Source organism: Nicotiana tabacum, chromosome 1 (genome assembly GCF_000715075.1).
Source record: "Nicotiana tabacum cultivar K326 chromosome 1, ASM71507v2, whole genome shotgun sequence".
Classification (NCBI taxonomy): Eukaryota; Viridiplantae; Streptophyta; class Magnoliopsida; order Solanales; family Solanaceae; genus Nicotiana; species Nicotiana tabacum.
Window position 1 is genome coordinate 209755717 of NC_134080.1, and position 15696 is coordinate 209771412.

Consider the following 15696-nt stretch of genomic DNA (forward strand, 5'->3'; position numbering starts at 1 on the left):
ATAGTAGCTTCAAGCTAAGTGGAAGAGTCCCACCGCCTATGATTTGGGTTATATGGTTATCTACTTATGAGGTTTCGGGTTATCGGCGTATTGATGAGTTATTACAACTAAGGGAAAAGAACATACGTGGTAATTTGAGAAAAGGAATTGATAAAGGTGTGCTATAGTGGGCCTTATTAACTCATTTTTGTGCTTTGGGAAGATTCAGGATTTATGCTTCGTACAGAGGTGATTTACCAGGGAAGTGGTTCAGTCGGGGCTTCATTGAGATGGGTGTTCATGTGCTAGCAAAACCTCGGAGTTGATTATATTCGGGGCCAAGTTAGAGTGGGTGACTCTCAACAATGGTCCTAGTGAATTCAAAGGTTAAAAATGTAATGCCTAAGGATTTCAAGCCTGCGGTATGGTTAAGAATCAAGCTTTTGTAGCAGATTATGATAAGAGACGGAGAATGTTCTATGATATTTTAGACTTGCAGTGTAGTATTTGGAGGAATGACAGAAAATAACTTCGGATTCGTAAAAGAGTTATTAGAATGGGCGTACCAGTTGAGGATGCGAATATGCGCACAAGGAAGGTATGAAATGGTTCGTGGGGTTTGAGATAGCATGGTCTTATTTTACAAGGTCACTCAGGATGAGTGCAGATTGAGTTGTTATGTGTTGACTAGAGTTATCACTATTCCTAATACAAGTTAAGGATAAGTTAGAAGAAGTCGGGTCTGTTAGCCATTGTTGAATTGGCATGATGGTGGCAGTGATCAGCTCCTTCCGCGTGATTAAGTTATGCATGTGATTTGTGATGGTATGTGCGAGTCTTGACGGCCGCCGTAACTGATTTTATTTGGAAGTATTCAAGTATTATGGCTTGTTATGTATAGGCGGATCCCGGAAGGGTTATGGTGGTTTAGACCACTACTAGATGATTTTCATGTTCTGCGGCTGTGAGAATTCACTCGTGTGTTGCTATGGTTCTCTTGGAATGAGTTGAGTAAAAAGTTTATATATGATAAAGTGTTTACCCGGTTAGTGGTTCAGGAGTTATGATGAAATTCATGTACTATCGCGTATGGGCAGGTTAGGTGCAGTGAGCCACATGAAATTTGAAAGTTAAGGATTAAGGTCGCAGTTCGGTATTGACAAGGATGTCATGAGCTAGGATGAGCAGGAAGGGATTTGGATGTTTAAAGTAAGTTGTTATTCTCTTCAGCGTCACCTATGATCAGTGACTCGTGCAAGAGGCTTTGTGTATTGATTTGTGGATCCTTGATTTGTTTCATAGTTAGTGTGGCCGGTGGTATGGGTGTGCAGACTTGTTACCCGGTGCGGAAAGTCGTGGAAGCGTGTTCCATAGGAAGATTACATAAAGGTGACATAAAGTCACTTGATTGATCAAAGATTTAGACCAAGTATGGAGATTGTGGTAATATCACTAATTTGAGAATTTATGCATGTAGGGCGCTCAGCTCATTGGGGTGTGGATTGTGGAGTTTTGCTCCGGTTATGAGGGTTGTTCTTGTGACTTATGGGAAAAATGGGTTATTATGAACCCTTGAAAGCTTTTAGCCTAGTATGGTGCGATCATAATCGTCTTGAGGTCGGTAGATGGATTTAAATATGAATGAGGGCTATATATCAAGCTGGATGCATTCATTTCAGCATAGCGCTCCATTTGGGAGGAGTATTCGGATGTTGAATGTTATTTCGTCGTCGACTATTTCATGTAATACTATATCGGGCCGTGTGAGTTGCGAAACGGTTTAATAATTCTCTTATGTCTTAAGGTTCTACGTAGCGATGGTGTTATGCGAGTAGGATGGCTCTTGAAATTCAGATCATATATCACACCTCAGTTGTGCTTGAGTTTCATAGCATATGGTGCTATCTATCTCCCAAGTATAGTATTATGCACTTAGTGTGCTTGTGGCCGATATTCGGTATTTTGTAGTAATGGGCAATTTAGCTAGGTAAGTATCTCCTTATGTAAATTTTATGTGTGGATCATGTGGCACGCCGCGATAGGTATGTTGTTTGGATCGAGTTGCACGCCGCAACAGTATGATATTGAGTATAGTCCCCTATATTCTATTTTGTGTGTTTTGTTTCCCATTTTTTAGAAAGGTTCATAACACCTTTTCGGTTGTCTAATTAGTTACGTGGGTCGAGTATTCCCTTCCAGATTTTGTTTTCCTTATGTATCATGTTCGAGTTTGTAGCTTATTGGCACATTGTGTCATCATATGAGACTTTTGGCTATGTTTGGGGTGGCCTATTTGCCTGAGCAGCTTATACAGGGTGAGACGAGATTATTGGACCAGGGATCAGCGCAATTGGGTTTATATGAAGCATATTAAGGAATAATTATCATTGTGTGGTTCAGAATGAAGCAATGGTTCTTGTCAGGAGTATAGACTCAATGATTTGTTGACTCGGTAGTTGGTTATGAACTTCTAACATCTCTTCCGTCGGGACGGTATTGTAAAAGTTGGGACAAGACTTATATATGTCATGAGGTGCGTTGGGATCACCAGATTCATGGAATTTCGGCTATTGTTATCAAAGGATGTTATTATGGTCATGTGAGCTATGCAATGCATTGTGTGAATTAAGAAAAGGTATGCAATAATGTATCGGTGCATCGTGTAGTGGTTGTTACGGTGTTCGCAAGTTGGAAGCAGACATGGAAGAGAATTTCGGGTGTTGGAATTGGGTTCTAAGCTTATTTGCTTGAATAAAAGAGAATATCTTCAGATTTGCTCGAGCTAATGTGCTCAACTGTGTTGTGGTTGCAGGGATAGGTGCACGAGGTGTTTAATAGTGATTTCAGACAACTCCAGTGCAGCTCTTAGCACGTTCGAGGACGAACGTATGTTTAAGTGGGAGAGAATGTAACGACCCGACCGGTTGTTTTGAACTTTAGCGCATTCTTCGGCAGTTTGAGGCCATGAACAGCTTTACTTCAGGTATTATGACTTGCACGCATTGTCGAAATTGAATTTCGGGAAGTTCAGAGTTGATTTGGAAAGAAAATTTTCATTTCGGAAGCTTTAAGTTGAAAGAATTGAATAAGGTTTTATTTTTGAAAAAACAACCTCGAAATCAAGATTTTGAGGTTCCAATAGGTTTGTATGATTATTTCGTACTTGGGCGTATGTCCGTATCGGGGTTTGGATGACCCGGGAGCGTTTCGGCGCCTATTGTGGAAGTTAGCATTTTTAGAAGAATTTTATAAGTTTGGGTTGAAGTACATTTTAGTGTTATCGATGTCTGTTTGGAATTTTGAGTCTGGGAATAGCTCTGTATGGTGATTCTAGTATTGGGGGCGCATCCGGAAGTGGATTCGGAGGTCCTTAAGTTATTTTTGAGTCATTTGGCTAAAGTTAGAAATTTGAAGGCTTTTGAGAAGTTTGACCGGAAGTGAACTTTTTGATATCGGGGTCGAAATTTGATTCCGGAAGTTGGAATAGGTCTGTAATGTCGAATATGACTTGTGTGCAAAACTTGAGGTCAATCGAACGTGATTTGATAGGTCTCGGCATCGAATGAAGAAGTTTGAAGTTCTAAAGTTCATCAAGTTTGAATTGAGGTGTGATTTAGGATTTTGATGTTTCTTGATGTGATTTGAGGCCTCGAGCAAGTTTGTGTTATGCTATGGGACTGGTTTGTGTGATTAGACGGGGTCCCAAGGGCATCGGGTGTGTTTTGGGGTGGTTTCAGATCATTTCGGGCTGTTTTGGAACTGCTGATATCTGGTATCTGGTTTCCTTCTTCGCGAACGCGAAGAGAGTCCCGCATTCGCGAAGAGGAATTTTGAGGCTGTTGGTTTTTGGACTTCGCTAACGCGAGGCACATGTCACGAACGCGGAGGGGTCGTCGGAGGAAACTACGCGAACGTGAAGTGTTGGTCGTGAGGACTGGGCCTTAGGTCGTTAGCCTACGCGAACGCGAGGCTTGGTATGTGAACACGTAGCTGTGAGAGCGTAAAGCTTCGCGAACGCATCTTGAGGAACATGAACATGAAGAAGGAAATTCTGGGGCGAAGATGGTTGTGCTTCGCAAACACGAGGGTATTGCCACGTTTGTGAAGAGGAAATTCTGGGCCAGAGTTGCTGGGCTTCGCAAACGCGAGGGCATAGACGCGTTTGCGATGAAGGTCGCCTGGGTACTGCATAAGTTTTAAAAATAGGTTTTGGCTCATTTCATCTCAAATCTTTCATGGGAGCCGATTTGGGAGCAACTTGGGAGTGCCATTCTCGTCACCAAACATGAGGTAAGTGGTTCAAATTAGTTTTGAGTTAAATACATGATTATATATGGATTTGAATATGGAAATTAATTGTGGGGTTTGCTAGAAAACCTAAAATTTGGTATTTTTAGATTTTGACCACGATGTTGGACATGGAACTTGGAATAAATTATATATTTGAGTTCGTGGCGTTATGGGTAAAGTTTATCTTCCAAAATTTTCGGAATCCGGGCAAGTGGACTTGAGGGTGATTTTTATCGACCTTTTGAACGGAGTTGGAAATTGTTGTAAATTGAATTATGATAAGTTTTACAGTATGCATTTATGGATTTGCATATTTATTGGCTAGTTTTGGAGCGTTGTACATCGACTTGAGCCGTCGGAAGGGCTTGGAAGCCGGTTATGGAACTTCAGAGCGAGGTATGTCTCCTGTCTAACCTTGTAAGAGGGAATTCTCCCCATAGGTGAAATAATTGAATATGTTCTTCTATTTGTGGGGGCTATGTACGCACGAGGTGACGAGAGTCCATGCATATCTACTATTATGCTTACGTCCGGGTAGCCTAGGACCCAAATGCATGCTTTACTTGTCGTACTTGTAACTTTATTGACAATTTAAAAGGTTTAAATCATACCGAACATGGTAAACAAATTTCTAATGGGCTAAACATCACTTTCTTGACTGTTAAAAGAGAAGTTGTCATTTCCTTAGGTAACTGTATCCCTGATGAAGTCTTGATTGACTATTTGAATGTGTGTATTTATATGTACCTGCGTCCCATGTATGATTCCCGAGCGGGGTAATTATTTTATTTATATTCGACCACGTCGCATGTATGATTCACGAGCGGGATAATAGATGCATCTATGGTTCGCGCCATTCGACCTTCTGGCAGTGCATAGTTTAAATATTATATTGGATCGGGTCGTACGACCTCAGGATGAATTGTGCATGCTTGTATTGCTTGCCTTGAAATTGTAAATAATGATATTGCCTCCCTGGCCTGAGATAAATTGACAATTGAGGAAATATGAACTTGGAAATCTCTTATTATCAGAAGGATTGTTTACTTGCTACATGATTCCCTTGAGTTTACTGCTGTTTTAAATAATCCACGACTGATTATATTATTGGACCACTAGTAATTGTCGAAGTCGACCTCTCGTTACTACTTCTTTGAGGTTATACTTGCTAGATACGCGTTGTTTTTGTACTCATACTACACTTGTTGTGCATTTTTGTTGCACAAGAACATGTATGTCTAGTGGCCTAGTTGTGTGCAGCAGCATGGTGGATACAAAGACTTAGGTGAGCTGCAACTCTCGAGACGACCCACAGCCAGTAGAGTCCCCTTCAGAGTATTATATTTCCTTTTCTGTCCAAATTTGTATTCCGGACAGATGTTGTATTTTGTGTATATTTCTTAGTTGATGCTCATGAACTTGTGACACCGTATTCTGAAATGACTTTGGGATTTCTCAGTATTCAAATTTGTTAAAGACATCGTTATTTACTCAGTGAAGTTCATTATATATTGTTTAATGTAAGGAAAAGAAATGATTTCAAAAATACTAAAATGAGAATTTAATTAACTTTTTGGTGTTGTCACGACCCGGATTTCCCACCTTCGATAATCGTTGTAACGACCCGACCGGTCGTTTTGAGTTTTTGAACTTTGCTCGCTAGTTCTTGGGCGTGACTAGCTCCGTGTGATGAATTATGACTTATTTAAATCGTTGGTTTTGGTTTTCAAGAAAATCGGAATGAATTTGGAAGAACAGTTCCCAGTTTGAAGCTTTGAAATTGAAAGGTTTGACCAAGAGTTGACTTATTTTATATGAGCTCGAAACGGAATTTTTATGATTTGGTTAGCTTCTTTGGGTGATTTATGACTTAGGAGCGTGATCGGAATTGGTTTTGGAGGTCCGGAGTAAAACTAGGCTTGAATTGGTGAAGTTGAGATTTTGGCGATTTTCGGTTGGTAGGTGAGATTTTGATCCGGGAGTCGGAATGGAATATCGAGAGTTGCAGTAGCTTCGTTATATCATTTGGTATGTGTGTGCAAAATTTCAGGTCATTCGGACGTGTTTTGGTTGGGTTTTTGATCGAAAGCATATTTCGAACGTTTTTAGAAAACTTAGGCTTGAATTCGATGAGTTTTGGGTAATTTGATGTTGTTTGAGGTGTTTTGATGATTGGAGCAAGTTTGAATGAGGTTTTAGGATGTATTGGTGCTTTTGGTTGAGGTCCCGGGGGCCTCGGGTGAGTTTCGGGTGGTCAATCGGACCACTTTTGAGTTTGGAAAGTTGCAGAAAATTGATCTCAGCAGTTGCAGCAATTTATCTCTTCGCGTTCGCATAAGGGTCCTCGCGTTCGCGAAGAGTAAGAGGAGGAAGGTGTGAAATTTACCTTCACGTTCGCGAGGCAAGCCACGCGTTCGCGAAGGGGAGTGAGCTTGGTGCATCGCGTTTGCGAGGGGTACTGTCGCGTTCGCATAGAAGGATTTGAGTCAGTGGATTAGAAGTGAAATTGTGCTTCGTGTTTGCAGGTGTGTTGTCGCGTTCGCGAAGGGTCACCTAGGCAAAGCATTGCGTTCGCGAGTCCTATGTCGCGATCGCGTAGAAGGAAAATCTAGTCAAGATAAGTTGTGCATCACGAACGTGAGAGTTTGACCGCGTTCGCGAAGAAGGAAAGTCAGAACTGGGCAAAAAGTTTATAAGTTATTTCATCCTCGATTTTGAGTCATTTTCCCTCCATAGCTGAGCATTTTGAGAGCTTTTTGAAGGTGATTAAAGGAGAATTGATTGGAGGTAAGATTTTTGAACCTAAAACGTGATTCTATTGTGAAATTAACCTAGAAATTCATGGAACTTAAGCTAAAAATGGAAGAACTAGGGCTTAAAATTTTGAGAATTTTAATTGGGGATTTGGAAGACTATTTGGGGTTGGATTTGAGAACTTTTGGTATGTATGGACCCGTGGGGAGATAAGGAATCTATTAATGTGAAAATTTTTGAGTTTCGAGAAGTGGGACTAGGGCTCGGGTTTTGCTAATTTCGGGATTTTTGGCACTTTTTGATTTGTTTTCGCTTGGGTTTTGTTTCCTTGGCATATTGTGACATATTCGTTCTGATTTTGGATATATTCGACGCGCGTGGAGGCTGATTTGAGGGTCAAGGGCGTTGTGAGCTAGAGATTTAGCCGGTTCGAGGTAAGTAATGATTGTAAATGCTGTTCTGAGGGTTTGAAATCCCGGATTACACATCATTGTGCTATGTTGAGGTGACTTACACGCTAGATGACGAGCGTGGGGTAGAGCACCGCTGGGGATTGTGACTTAGTCCATTCCGAACGATTATTTTAATGCGTAATTGATAGTTAATTGTTTGATGTTATTATATTTTGGGTTGTATGCCATGTTCGGGGCCTTGTGCCGACCTACTGACCCTTAGGGGAACTTCCACTATTTTTCCTTACTATATTTATTTTGAAATCATATCCCCAGTCATGTTTTACCTGTTTATTATTTAAATCTGGTTTATCACTTTATTTCTTAAAAATATGAAAACTGTTTGGGTTGAGTTCCCTACTTTTCTGATGGTCCAAGTGATCGTGAGATTGATGACTGAGATAGACCGAGAGTATGATTGTAAGGTTAATGACTGAGAGAGACCGAGAGACTGGTTGTGAGGATTATAAAGTTATGGATCGGGCTGCACGCCGCAGCAATATATATATATATATGGATCGGGCTACACGCCGCAGCGATACTTATATGGATCGGGTTGCACGCAGCAGCGATATAGAGCTTGGGTTGTAGGAGCCCTCCGGAGTCTGCACACCCCCAGTGAGCGCCGTCGACGAGATATATGGATCGGGCTGCACGCCGCAGCGATATATGGATCGGGTTGCGCGCCGCAACAATTACTATATGGTACCTATTAAGTGTGAGCGCTGATTGGTAAGAGTTGAGTCACAAGTGATTGAGAGGCTTGCCCGAGGGGCGATAGATATATACATGCACATGAGTGATACTTTGCCTGAGGGGCCTGTTTATGAACTTATTGATTTTCACTCCTCTTTAAAATGAGTTTTTATCGAATATGTTGATTTATTGACTATTTTCACTCATCTTTATATTGAGCCTCTGTCGAAAGTGTTGAACAAATGTTTTAAAACAACTTTCATTTAAGTTGGGGTTTATGAGATGTTCAGAATTTAATCACTGATTTGACATTGTTATTTCCACTGAGATTTTCATGTTATGAGGTGTTTATGATTCCTGTTTTGCCCGAGGGGCTGCTTACGAGCTATGTTTTGCCCGAGGGGCCGATTATGGTTTTTCATCTCTTTTATTATAAATGGTATTGAACCCATACTGAAACTGTCGGAAAGCATTTTCAAATGATTTTTTCCAAAAGGCTGGATTTTAATAAGACGATCGACTCGTATTCTGAATTAGCAGCCTGTGTGCTTATTGATTTATCATGAATGTGTATTCATTGTTTCCTACCGCTCAGTCTTTATTTACTCTTATTACTTACTGGGTTGGAGTACTCATATTACTCCCTGCACCTCGTGTGCAGATTCAGGTATTTCAGAACCCGGTAGCGGGTATTGATTGCTCAGATGTGGAGTCATCATGGTTAGCAAGGTGGTTGCACGACGTTCGCAACACTGTTTCTTCATCTCATTTCCATTTCTGTACTTAGTACACTTGATTGTTTTGTTGATTCAGACCTTGGTAGATGCTCATGAGTAGTGACACCCCGATGTCGGGCTTGTGTAATTATTCAGCATTGTTCTTTTAAATATTCATTATGAGATTAATGATTTATAAATGGTATAAAAACCACTTTTAAATGGAAAATGATTGATTTGGGAATTGTGTCGGCTGACCTTGTCTTCATGAGAGGCGCCATCATGACTGGGTCTGGTTTGGGGTCGTGACAATCGTGATGGCGCATACTCGTGAAAGCTAGGCAAGCCGACAATTTCAGTTTTACCACCATTTTTATTAATCAAATAGAAACTGATATTAGCTAAATAAAATAATTAAAAAATGCGGAAACAATATAACAGTGCCACAACTTAAGTACATAACTACCCCATAGATCTGGTGTCACAATCCACGAATGACTAAGATTTACTATAAATATAATTCTAAAAGAAGTACAACTGTTCTCAAAGTAAAAAAAAATAGCAGAAAACTAAAACGGGGAAAGGGGGACTTCAGGCTCTACGAACACCAGCAGATCTACCTTGGTCTTCCGGGACTGAAGGCAGCTACCTCAAGCTACTCACATGGTCCGGCACCGGAATCTGCACAAAAAGTACAGAGTGTATTATCAGTACAACCGACCCCATGGTAAGTATCGAGCCTAACCTCGGCGAAGTAGTGACGAGGCTAGGATACGACAACCATGTAAACCTGTGTAGTTAATTCATATACGAACAGAAAAATAATAACAGGAAATAACATATAAAGATGGGAAAGAGAACATGTTGCGGGGAATATCAAATTCTAATAGTAATCCAAACAGAGAAGCATATGAACACCATATTTGTATCAATAGAAATAATGAAATAGTAACACGTGCACGACATCACTCTTCGTGTTTTTACTCTCATTCTCACCATAAGAAATAACAGAAACGGCACGACATTACCCTTCATGCATTAACTCGCATAATCATGGCACGACATCACCCTTCATGCATTAACTCTCACAATATCGGCACGACATTACCCTTCGTGCATTAACACTCACAATATCGGCACGACATCATCCTTCGTGTATTAACACACACTCACAATATCATGTACGGCATCACCCTTAATGCTTTACACTCTTTCTCACCCAAACAATAGAAAATAATACATCTTAACAAGGGAATCAACAAGAGAAATAAATACATCCCGGCAAGGGATTCAGCTATAACCAATCTCATTCCAACAGTTACTTCACAAAATAAATCTCAACTTGAGCCCATACTCAACAACGGTCAATTACCACGAAATTTTCATAAGTCTTGTTCAACATTGATAATCATTAATTTAAGCATGGACGGAACATAATAAGAGTCACAACAATCATGGTATAAGACTCATGGGCATGCTCGACACCAACATATAGATACTCGTCATCACACCTATACGTCGTACTAAACACTAACACGTAGCAAATACGACCACAACACCTAATCCCTCAAGCTAAGGTTAGACCAAATACTTACCTCAATTCCACAGACAAAATCAAGCCTAAATTACCGCTTTACCTCTCGTTCCACTTTCAATCCGCTTGTATCTAGTCATAATTTACTTACTAACAACAATAAATACTAAATAAACCAATTCTAATGCATGAATATAGATTTTCCAATATTTTTCCCAAAAAGTCAAAAATCGACGTCGGGCCCGCTTGGTCAAAACTCAAAGTTCAAACCAAAAACCGACTACCCATTCACCCACGAACCCAAATATGCAATTGCTTTTGAAATCCGACCTCAATTTGAGGTCCAAATCCCCAAATTTTGAAATTTCTAATTTCTACCCAAGAACACCCAATTTCCCATGAAAATCCCTAGATTTTGAGATGAAATCATGTAAAAAGATGAAATAGATTGAAGAAAAAGAGTTAAGATTCATTTATCTATGATTTGGGGAAGAACTTGCTCTAGAAAAATCACCCTTAGGAGTTTAGGTTTTGAAATTTTGAATAATGAAGTGAAAATCCCGTTCAAGACCCCTCTTACTCAGTTGCAGATGTCGCATTTGCGACAGGAGCTTCGCAATTGCGAGATAGACTTCACAAATACGAACCTGTTGCAAGGTCTGCTGTTGTCACAATTGCGAACAATTAGTCGCAATTGCGAAGGTTGACCTCATGTTGACTTCACAAATGCGAAGAAGATGTTTGCAATTGTGAACTAATGCTGGCAAGGGGCTTCTTCGCAATTTAAATAAAACCCTTGCAATTGCCAAGCCTGAGAGGCTCGCAATTGCGAAGCTTGACGTCGCAATTGCGAGATCAGAGCCTGCAACAAAGCACCAGTTGCAACAAAAATTTTCCTAAGTCCCAAAACCCTCCGTGGCCTATCCAAAACTCATCCGAGCCCTCGGCTCCAAACCAAACATGCACACAAGTCTATAAACATCATGCAGACTTGCTCGTGTGATCAAATCGCCAAAATAACATCATAAACAAAGAATTTACCACCAATACTCATGAAATTCATAAGATAGTTTAAAATTTCTATTTTCTCAATCAAGGATCCATTTTTTATCAAATCAATTCTGATTCTTACCAAATTTTACAAATTCGACTTAATAATTATTTTAAACCTGTACCAGGCTCCGGAACCAAAATACGGGCCCGATACCATTAAGATCACACACTATTTCATTTCGAAAAGTCCTTATATTTTTTCAGCAAACACTTTTCTTTAAAAAAAAATTTCTCGGGTTAGGGACCTCGGAATTAGATTTTGGGCATACGCCCAAGTTTCATATTTTACTACATACCATATGGGACCGTCAAATCACAGGTCCGGATCCGTTTACCAAAAATATTGACCGAAGTAAACTTTAATCAATTTTAAAGGCCGAAATCAATCTTTTTTTCTTAAATTTCCCATAAAAGCTTTCCAGAAACACGCCCGGACTGCACACGTAAATCGAGAAAAAATGAAATGAGGTTTTCAAGGCCTCAAAATCTGGATTTGGATTCTAAAATACAAGTGACCCTTTGGGTCATCACCGGTGTTGGCTTGCCTAACAGTGGTGTTCGTCGCCATCACGACCTTTAATGAATTTTGGGTCGTGACAGCCACCCCAAATCGTGTTGAGTTTAACAAAAATTATTTCAACCCGCCCAGCACCCGCTCCGCCCCGCATAAGCAAAAACCCGCATCACTCCGCACCCACACTCCCCATTGCCATCCCTATTCGACACATTCATGAGCTTCGATATATTAAATTCAGAACTTATAAATTTCAAATTCTGGCTCTGCCAGATAGCATCACCCAACCTTAACACCTTTATCTATATTGTATTGACAGAATAGTTCGGGACCCCCCTGAACTTGACAACTTTTATTTAGTTTCCCCTTAAACTTCACGTGGTGTTTTATACACTTCTAAACTTGGCAATTTCTAGCCTCGATCCACGATTTCTAGCCTCGACCCTCGTGGAGTATGACACACGCGCTGCCGTATGGATTTTTTTGGCTATATGGCATTTTTTTTACATTAAAATTATATATTCTTATCTTTTTAGGTCCACCAACTATTTAAATTATTTTTGTGCTAAGATATGTATGAAAAAATACTTGAAACAAAATTATTTGACTATTAATTTTTATTTTGTTAAAGATACTAATATAATCAAGTTACTTTTACATATTTGGTCAGAAAAAGAAGGAATACATAGTTATTACATATTATCATTGCATCTAAAAAATAAAATAAAAAATACGTGTTTGGAACTCTATATATTGGCTAAATAAATTTTTTGTCTATAAATAGTAAAATTTCGACGAAATATTTGCAAATTTGATTCGAAAAAGAAAAATACATAGTTTAAATAAATACTCTTTGCATGAAAATAAAATAAAAATACATAGTACTTTTTCCTTTTGTAGAAAATATATTATTTGAACTTCATTACTTTGGCTAAATTTTCTTTTTATTTGGCTAATATAAATGGAGTTTCAACTAAATTTTGTAGATTTGGACAGGAAAAAAGTTAAGAAATACATAGTTGAAAAATATATTCATTGTATTTAAAAAAAGTACAATTGAGAAAAAATATGCAGTGTATATTAAGAAAAAATAACGAAAAATACAATTGAAAATAATAAATCATTATATTTGATTATGTGTCAATTAATATTTGAAAAATACCCCATCTAGAAGCTAATTTTCAATTTTTCTTCCCTCCCATACGCCTAAAAGAGAGTGTATTCACGTTCTTTGTCACATCAACATCTAGGAGGGTCAAAACTATTAAATTTCTAAGTTCAGGGGTATTAAAAATCACGTAAAATTTAAGGAGAACTAAATAAAAGTTGCTAAGTCTAGGGGGTCCGAATATTTTTGCCATACTATTTTTGCAATTTTAACGAATTTTTACTCTGCTTAGAAAGTTATGAATTCAATTGAATCCATTGGTAACACATTATATCCGCCCTTGTCAATAATCATAATAAAATAACGTTAAAGCATATTTCAACCATATTCAACCACAACGGATTTTATTTAGCATCCAAATAACTAGTTTTTACATCTCATTCCACACGAAGATCAGCTATTTCTTTGTGGTTCAAGATAGTTTTTTGATAGTTGCACTAGGAAAAGATAAGGAATTTGATCTTGACTAGAATTTTAACTAGAGTTTGCTACAGAAAACTTAGCCCGTGAGTGAATATTGCAGCAAAAGCGTTCATTTGAGTTTTGGGCAAAGACAAACCAACCTCTAAATCTCCATCTGAGTCTTTGGACTTGCTGAGGGATATCGTTACGCCATTATTATTGTTAATAGAAACAAACTCTAACTTTTCTAATCTTCCCCAACCAAAATCAGCAGCATATAAATCAAATTTTGGCGATCCAGTAATTGAAAGCGAACGGTTTTGATCTACTGTACCATATTCTTTAAACCAACTACCATTTAGGATCCATTCCTCATCCTTCATCCTTTTCTGTATTGTTTCTCCAATTAATTCCACAGCAATTGTAAAACCTTCCTTTCCTGCTAAGTCAGTATGCCTTGTTCTTGCAACGTACCCGACTATGCAATTCCCGAAATAAGTTTGAGGAATTGGTGGATTGAGTCGCGCTCTGCAATCTGCTGCACATCCGAAGAACTCCACTCCATTCTCGTCTATCTCTTCCCCTGTTGAGGCCTCTGATTTTATTAAGCAAGTCCATATATAAGCACACGTTACTGTGAAAGATGTTACATGAGTTAAGTTCGGTCGTCTTGATAATATTAAATTCTTGAACTTCAAGATGTCATCACGTGATACAATAAAAGTACCACGAACCTTATCAGGAGGAGTCATAGTGTCACACATACTCGCTTTATATTTCTTTATTTCGTCCCATATGGATTTCCCTAGTCCATGAGGGTCTTTAATCACGGACCTATCATAAAACGGAATGAACTCATTCGCTAAGAATTGCTCATCTCCGCCGAATTTGGTAAGCAAAGCCCATGCCCTTATGAACCTTACTATGGTAGCTCCATCACCAACGACGTGATGATTAGTGAAACCAATGGATATGCCATGATTCGGAAAAAGTGTCACTTGTATGGCTAAGACGGGAGCTAATTGGACCCCAGGTGCATCCTTAGGTTCTCTCAATTGAGGAACAAAATGATAAAAATCCTTCAGATTTCGAGGGTGGTTACCAACGAGAAAATCAAAATCCATATCCGTCTCAGAAAAAGTTACAGATAAAGAATTTCCTGTTACATAACACAATTCAGGATAACTGCTACAATCTAATAATGGACAAACAACGTTGCCAGCTAAGGGTAAATAGTGTTTGAGAGCGAGGGAGAGAGAATCTTTAAGAGTAGGAATAATGGTCTGGACGAACTCGGGTTTGGAAATAGGGAATTTGTAGAACAAAATTCGCCGGTTATGGTTGAAAAGTAACCATAGATTATCAAAATATGTGAGAGGAAGTGTGAGCTCAGCTGCACTGCCGGGAGGTGGCGCAACTTGACATTGCTCAATCAGAGAAGCCATTAGTGTAACGTTTTTGGTTAAGAATACACAATGGTAATTGGCTTTTCAATATAAAGAATTTCAAGAAGTTACTTCACACATAAAGTGATACAAGTAAAAAGTTGGGTCCGTGACTCTGACATGTACATCGACAACACACCAATCGCCATTGCATATATTGTATGGCCAATATGGATTTGGAATATCACACGTTTCATTTTAAAGTTAATATAATAGCCCCATTTGGTCATTACGATTATTTCATTACTTTAAATTGAACTTCAAGTATAAATTAATGTTTATTTTAAAATTTGGTTTATTATTTCTACTCCAACGTAAAATAGAGAATTTGAAGTTGAAAAATTAATTTGAATAATACTTTCAAGTGAAATTCAAGTTTTACTTACAAAATTTCAAACGTTTTTTCCACAGTAAAATTGATGTTTAAACTGTTAACAAATACTTTTTTTTATTTATGGAAAGGCCCAAATAAGTCTTTAAACTATGCGAAATTGAGCGAATTCGCTCATCGTTAATACTTTGGCATAAACGTGCTCATGTTATTTAATATTTGCTTCAAATGTGCCCTTATTTTAAACGGCCATATATGGAAGGTATATTTTGGTCTTATGCGCCTTCTTTGAGGGCATACTATTAAAGTTCTTAAACTTCTATGTTATTGAGCTATATTGTTTGATTCATGCCTATATAATG

General features: G+C 38.7%; 1 protein-coding gene across 1 annotated transcript; it reads right to left on the bottom strand.

Moving 5' to 3' along the window:
• Positions 1-13483: 13483 nt before the first annotated feature.
• Positions 13484-15065, bottom strand: LOC107794581 (phenolic glucoside malonyltransferase 1-like). Its single transcript, XM_016617075.2, has one exon. It carries the CDS (start codon positions 15001-15003, stop codon positions 13645-13647), a length of 1359 nt encoding a protein of 452 aa, XP_016472561.1. The 5' UTR covers positions 15004-15065; the 3' UTR covers positions 13484-13644.
• Positions 15066-15696: the final 631 nt, after the last annotated feature.